Source organism: Leptonychotes weddellii, chromosome 9, assembly GCF_054177405.1.
Source record: "Leptonychotes weddellii isolate Sample4059 chromosome 9, ASM5417740v2, whole genome shotgun sequence".
In the NCBI taxonomy this organism is placed as follows: Eukaryota; Metazoa; Chordata; class Mammalia; order Carnivora; family Phocidae; genus Leptonychotes; species Leptonychotes weddellii.
In genome coordinates this window covers 48,241-55,108 of record NC_138377.1, presented here as the reverse complement: position 1 = coordinate 55,108, position 6,868 = coordinate 48,241, and the positions used below count along the sequence as shown (strand labels likewise).

General features: G+C 59.7%; 1 protein-coding gene, 1 long non-coding RNA gene and 1 gene segment (V, D, J or C); all 3 read right to left on the bottom strand.

Moving 5' to 3' along the window:
* Window positions 1–2,994, bottom strand: part of LOC145723336 (uncharacterized) — a 5,771-nt gene extending 2,777 nt beyond the window's left edge. The window contains exons 1-3 of one of the 2 annotated variants that reach the window (XR_014148249.1): window positions 1,977–2,994; window positions 597–1,475; window positions 53–416 (exon numbers count right to left, since the gene is read on the bottom strand). This is a non-coding gene — a long non-coding RNA (uncharacterized LOC145723336). The remainder of the gene's footprint in view (window positions 1–52; window positions 417–596; window positions 1,476–1,976) is intronic. The other variant, XR_014148250.1, reaches the window with a different exon arrangement.
* Window positions 1–4,802, bottom strand: part of LOC102726210 (immunoglobulin heavy constant mu-like) — a 12,506-nt gene extending 7,704 nt beyond the window's left edge. The window contains 1 exon segment of the C gene segment in view: window positions 4,691–4,802. Coding sequence covers window positions 4,691–4,802 — 112 coding nt within the window.
* LOC102729242 (immunoglobulin delta heavy chain-like) overlaps window positions 1–6,565 on the bottom strand; it is a 23,483-nt gene extending 16,918 nt beyond the window's left edge. Inside the window, exons 1-2 of the mRNA XM_081829723.1 lie at window positions 6,491–6,565; window positions 5,226–5,388 (exon numbers count right to left, since the gene is read on the bottom strand). Of these exons, the coding sequence (XP_081685849.1) occupies window positions 5,226–5,388; window positions 6,491–6,565 (238 nt within the window). The remainder of the gene's footprint in view (window positions 1–5,225; window positions 5,389–6,490) is intronic.
* Between the last annotated feature and the right edge of the window lie 303 nt (window positions 6,566–6,868).

Genomic DNA, 6,868 nt, shown 5'->3' with positions numbered 1-6,868 from the left:
AGCCCAGCTCAGCCCGGCTCAGCCTAGCTCAGCCCAGCTCACCCAGCTCAACTCAGCCTAGCTCAGCCCAGCTCACCCAGCTCAGCTCAGCTCACCCAGTTTACCTCAGCCCAATTAAGCCCAGCTCACCCAGACTGGTTCAGCTCAGACCAGCTCAGCCCAGCTCACCTAGCCTGGTTCAGCTCAGCCCAGCTCAGCCCAGCTCACCTAGCCTGGTTCAGCTCAGCCCAGCTCAGCCCAGCTCACCTAGCCTGGTTCAGCTCAGCCCAGCTCACTCAGCTCAGCTCAGCCTAGCTCAGCCCAGCTCACGCAGCTCAGCTCAACTCACCCAGCTCACCTCAGCCCAGTTAAACCCAGCTCACCCAACACGGTTCAGCTCAGCCTAGCTCAGGCCAGCTCAGCCCAACTTACCCAGCCTGGTTCAGCTCAGCCCAGCTCAGCCCAGTTCAGCCCAGCTCACCCAGCCCAGCTCAGCCCAGCTCAGCCCAGCTCACCCAGCCCAGTTCAGCTCAGCTCAGCTCAGTTCAGCTCAGCTCAGCTCAGCCCAGTTTACCCAGCTCAGCTCAGCTCACCGAGCCCAGGTCTGCTCACCCAGCCCAGGTCAGCTCACCCAGCCCAGCTCAGGCCAGCTCAGGCCAGCTCAGCCCAACTTAACCCAGCCCAGCTCAGCTCAGCCCAGCTCACCTAGCCTGGTTCAGCTCAGCCCAGCTCAGCCCAGCTCAGCTCAGCTCACCCATACTCAGCTCAGCCCAGCTCAGCCTAGCTCAGCCCAGCTCAGCTCAGCCCAGCTCAGCCCAGCTTACCCAGCTCAGCTCAGTTCACCCAGCCCAGGTCAGCTCACCCAGCTCAGCTTAGCTCACCCAGCCCAGCTCAGCCCAGCCCAGCTCACCCAGCCTGGTTCAGCTCAGCCCAGCTTACCCAGCTCAGCCCAGCTCACCCAGCCCAGCCCAGCTCATCCAGCCCAGCTCAGCCTAGCTCAGCCCAGCTCAGCCCAGCTCAGCTCAGCTCACCCAGCCCAGCTCAGCCCAGTTAAGCCCAGCTCAGCCCAGCTCAGCCCAGCTCAGCTCAGCCCAGCTCACCTAGCCTGGTTCAGCTCAGCCTAGCTCAGCCTGGCTCAGCCCAGCTCAGCTCAGCTCACCCAGCTCAGCTCAGCCCAGCTCAGCCCAGCTCAGCGCAGTCCAGCTCAACCTAGCTCAGCCCAGCTTACCCAGCTCAGCTCTGCTCAGCTCACCCAGCCCAGCTCAGTCCAGCTCAGCCTAGCTCACCCAGCTTGGCTCAGCTCAGCCCAGCTCACCCAGCCTGGTTCAGCTCAGCCCAGCTCAGCCCAGCTCACCCAGCCTGGTTCAGCCCAGCTCAGCCCAGCTCACCCAGCCTGGTTCAGCTCAGCCCAGCTTAGCCCAGCTCAGCCCAGCTCACCCAGCCTGGTTCAGCTCAGCCCAGCTCAGCCCAGCTCAGCCCAGCTCAGCCCAGCTCAGCTCAGCCCAGCTCAGCCCAGTTCACCCAGCCTGGGTCAGCTCAGCCTAGCTCAGCCCAACTCACCTAGCCTGGTTCAGCTCAGCCCAGCTCAGCCTGGCTCAGCCCAGCTCAGCCTGGCTCAGCCCAGCTCAGCTCAGCTCACCCAGCTCAGCTCATTCCAGCTCAGCCTAGCTCAGCCCAGCTTACCCAGCTCAGTTCTGCTCAGCTCACCCAGCCCAGCTCAGTCCAGCTCAGCCCAGCTCACCCAGCCTGGTTCAGCTCAGCCGAGCTCAGCCCAGCTTAGCCCAGCTCAGCTCAGCCGAGCTCAGCCCAGTTCACCCAGCCTGGGTCAGCTTAGCCCAGCTCAGCTCAGCCCAGCTCAGCCCAGCTCACCCAGCCTGGTTCAGCTCAGCCGAGCTCAGCTCAGCTTAGCCCAGCTCAGCTCAGCCGAGCTCAGCCCAGTTCATCCAGCCTGGTTCAGCTCAGCCCAGCCCAGCCCAGCCCAGCTCAGCCCAGCTCACCCAGCCCAGTTCAGCCCAGCTCAGTCTTGGTTCAGCTCGGAAGTGCCAGTTCAATCTGGTTTGGTCCAGCTCAGCTGAGGACTGCTTTGGGCAGCCCGGTATAGTCCTGTGTAGTGCAGTCCCGAAAGCCCAGGCCTGGGACTGGCTAGAAAATTTCAGACCACCAGACCTGCTTGCCTTGAAGCTAAAGCCATCTTATCCAGGAAACCTGTATGGATGGGCCTGGCCCGGGGTCAGTTCCTTCTGGTGCTTACTCCTGCCTTTTCCACCCTCGTGAGTCCTTGTGGATTTCTCCACTGGGACCCCCGATTTTGTCATGGCCTCAGTCTGAGCTGGCTCCTGGTGCCCAAGCATTATCAATCACTCCCACCTCAGTGTCCTGGATAAAATACTTCCTGGCCAGTTAAAATTCATCAGGACATTTTACAAGGATCGAGGAGTGTTCACTGTCATCAGGGTGAAAAGCCCATCTTTGCGTTAGAATAGGCAGTGCTGCTTCTGGGCTGATATAAGGGTGCTCGGGATGGTCCCCTCACAGCCTTCACCCTTCTGGGCACTTGCCCTTAGCTGAACTCCTGCCTTCTGAGTCTAAAGCAGGTCCCTGACTTTAGCTAAATTCCCTCTAAATAAAAATCATCATGAAATATGACCAAAGATGCATCTTATCTGAATTTGTACTTCTCATTCTGCTCTTTATCCTAAAGCTCCTTACAAGGCAGTAGACTACTTTCAAATGCACAGTAATGACCTCACACCCAAAGCCGCGTTTACAACCAAAAAATAGCGTAAGGGGCTCTCTATGTTAGAGCATCTGAGCCATAGGATCAATAGCTAAGAAACCACAGGGCAGCCCTTCCAACTGTTTCCTTGAAATGATCTTTAGAGAAAATTAAATGTGAGTGACCAAGACGATGGTCACTCCGGGACTCATAAAAATCAATCTCATTGTGTCACTGAGCGGTCATTACAGACTGATTCCTTATCAAGCAGAAACCAAAACGTCAGATACAAACTTCTCTCTTACCAGCTCGTCTCCCTGGTCACCGTGGGGGTCTTTGAAGAATTCCTCCAAATCCATTAAAATCGGCTGGTCGAAGCATAGCCAGTTGGCCGGGTGGCAGAAGCCACGGGGGGCTGTGGGGACCCCCAGCCATGGTGGGCCGGGGGGCCAGGCGGGCCCTCCGCTGGGGCTCCGTCAGCGTGGGGGCCCGGCAGAGTTCCTTTCTGAGTCGAGACCTGACCGGACTTCCTCTGAGTCCAACAAGCAACACGCTTCACTGAACTCATTCTGGACAATCACACACGTTTCACCTAAAACCTGTCCCCACAGGAATGCTTGAAAAGAGGTCTGCAAACTTTATCAGAATATCTACATGCCTCTTCATCACGAAGAAAAAATCGTCCAACTTAGAATACTGTGAACGCAGCGATTGCAAAAACCGTGCTTCCGGACACTGGGAGGTGGTTTGAGGTTAACAACCGTTTGCGGAAACAACTAATTAAAAAAGCCTTACACGAACGCATTGTAAACTGTCCCCAAGACCAGTTTAATTTCTTAAACGTCTTACTTTGGAAATGAGTATAATTCAGATGTTGGTGAGCTAAGACCGAAAAGGTAAATTCAGATAGCTAAAAAAGGAAGTGTCTGGGCTCCTGCCAGCATCTTGGCCTTATTTTAGAAATGCAAATCGCTCAGGTGTTGTTTGCGCCGTGGCTGTGTTCAGCCTCTCGGGGCTGGGCAAAACCACCGAAAACCACTTCTGCTAACCACAAACTGTAAATTTGCCAAGTGTGTTTTCTTGCTTCCTAAAATAGCCAGTCCCTGCGACCTGCTTCCTGTCACCTGCAGGTGCCTGGCCGCTCGCTGCACCTCGGCTAACTCAGCACCACCACTTCTAGAATCGCTGAATTAAATACAAAATCAAGCTTAGTTTCTCACCGTCAAAACTCAACTCTGGCGGGGTGTCGACAGCACCAGGGTACTATTTCTTGGATCGACTCCAGAAAGACATGATTCTGGGTTGTTAATCGCCCGATACAATTAAATAGTCTAATATACTCGAAAATCTCGGACATTTTAGAGTCACAGTTTTCTCCGCTGTTTTTCTCAGGAGCCACTTCAAAGATATCCTGTCCTTCCATGTTTAGTAATCATACACGGGGGAGGAGCAAGCCACCTTCCCTTGGACGCTGACTGCCCGGAGCCGAGCTCCCTGGGCCCCCAGACCTGCCCTTTAGGGGCAGTGGGACTCTGCGTCCCTCCCGGCCCGGACGGCTCTGTTCCTGACCGAGAATCGTAAACAGTCTAGCCCAGAACACCACTCCTAGTTCTGAGGAGAGTCTTTCAGTGTCGCTCTACGTGGGGCGAACCTGGTGGTCCCGCAAACACAGCTAGCCGCGCACACTCCTTAGCCGACGCCAGAGTCTAAGAGCCGCCAGGCCCTATGGCCACGGGGGTCCTGGCCCACTCGTGGCCGGCCCAGCCTCCAGCCCCCTCTTCAGGGGCTCAGTTACTGCTCTGGAGTGCTGGTATTATTCCAGTTTTAAGAACACATCAGAAAATCAGGAGGCTCGGAAGTCCTGAAGTCACCCGGTCCCTGTCCCCTCCCGGCCAGCCTGCCCCGGGGGGGCATGTCCCGAGGACCCACCATCGATGCCCAGAAAATCCCACAGAAAGGAGCAGAAAATAAAGGCCCTGGTAGGGCCGCTCTTACCTGAGGACACGGTGACTGAGGTCCCCTGGCCCCAGTAGTCCATACCATAGTAATCACAGTGGTGAAATCGCCATCCACACCCGACCAAAACCCCGGGGGCCTGGGCTGGCATCGCCCCAACTCAGAGGCCTGCATGGTCTCCGGGCCACATGGAAGCCGATCTTCCAGTTCACCCTCCACCGGCCCTGCTCCCCTACCACTGCCCCTGAGACCCTACAGAAGCCAGACCACTGCCCGCCTGGGCCGCCTGACTGCAAGCCGACAGCCCCTAACTGGGACTCCAAAGTCCAGTCCCCCCCAAGGGACACGGCCGCGGAGAGCCCAATTCCACCGATCATGCCACAGTCGCCGTGGCCCCCAAGAAGTCCTGGACAACGTAGCCGGACCGACCAAAGAAGCCGCCGTGTCCCTGACTGCAGCCGTCCTCAGGGCAGGGCCATCTCCAGGCCCCTGTCTCTGTCCCCTTCCTGGCCCCCAGAAACCCCAACAGCCTGATCCCCCCAAGTGCAGCCAGAGGGGGAGGCTGAAGACCCACCTGAGGACACGGTGACCAGGGTCCCCTGGCCCCAGTTGTAGAGCCAGTTGTCACAATGTGACAACTGTGTGGGGACCCCGGACAAGCAGTCGGCCCCGCTAAGGCCTCGGACCTCAAAGCCCACCCGGTGGGGCTGACAGGACGGCCCCAGGAGGCAAGGTGGCTGCGAGCCAGGAGGGTAGGCAGCCGCTGGCCCGCTGGCCCCTTCCTGGGCCCCCGGCTGCCCCCAGTCCTTCCAGATCCCAGACCCAGACACCGTCGTTTCTCCCCCAAATGCAGCAAAAAGCCCCAGAGAGAGAGAAGCGAGAAGGGCTGTGAGGACTCACCTGAGGACACGGTGACCAGGGTCCCCTGGCCCCAGTATTCAAAGTAGTCACATTGCCAAGGGCCCCGTTAGGGGGTGTACAAAAACCTCACCCCTGCCTGGCTGCCCAGCCTTGGCGGATGCCCTCCGTCCTCAGGTCTGCGCACCCCAGACACAGAGCCCCCTCTGCCAACCCCTCTTCCCTACAGCGAGGACCTCACGGCCTCAGGAGCAGTCCACTGGGCTCCCCACACAGCCCTGCGGAGACCAGGGTGTCTCGGGAGACTTCTGCCCCGGGGCTGGGACAGACGGGGCAGACAGAAGGCCCTCTTACCTGGGGAGACGGTGACCAGGGTGCCCTGGCCCCAAACACCGAAGTAGTCATAGCCACGCTGATGCAGCTGTCCAGCCCCCGCACACAGAAAGCCCGGCCCCACACTTCTGCTTCCGGGCAAACGCCTGTCCCGGGGCTTCTGTCTGTCTGTCTGTTCCAGGGCTCCCGTCTGCCTGTCCCAGGGCTTCTGTCTGCCTGTCCCGGGGCTCCCGTCTGCCTGTCCCGGGGCTCCCGTCTGCCTGTCCCGGGGCTTCTGTCTGTCTGTCTGTTCCGGGGCTCCCGTCTGCCTGTCCCGGGGCTCCCATCTGCCTGTCCCGGGGCTTCTGTCTGTCTGTCTGTTCCGGGGCTCCCGTCTGCCTGTCCCGGGGCTCCCGTCTGCCTGTCCCGGGGCTTCTGTCTGTCTGTCTGTTCCGGGGCTCCCGTCTGCCTGTCCTGGGGCTCCCGTCTGCCTGTCCCGGGGCTTCTGTCTGCCTGGCCCTCAGCTTGCTTGCCACCAGGGGCTCTGCCACTGAGTCTAGTCCCCACGGGGCCTGGAACCCAGCGGGCACCCTGCCGCCCTGCGGGGCCCCAGGCTGGACCTCAGGCTCAGAGCGGCAGCCGGTCCCAGAGAGCTGGCCCAATGCCCACAGAGAGCTCCAGCGGAGACTCACCTGGGGAGACGGTGACCAGGGTCCAGTAGCCAAAAGCATTGCACAAGGACATGGTCCCCGATTCTCCCCTGACATAAACCCTCCCGGCCTCTGGTGCTCCAGCTCCCCTCCCCCCAGAGATGCCACCCAGAGCGAGAACGAGCCAGGCAGGGCTGCAATTACCTGAGGAGACCGTGACCAGTGCACCCTGGCCCCGGGTGTCGAAGTAAGCAAACGCACAGAGCGCTGTCCCAGTGCTGGGGCCGGCAGAACCGCCCGCCCGCCAGGGTCCCCAGGGAGCCCCAGCGGCCGGAAGGTCTGCTCTCTGCTGGAAGAAACGGCCCGCCCACGCCCCCGCACATTCCCTCCTGCACTC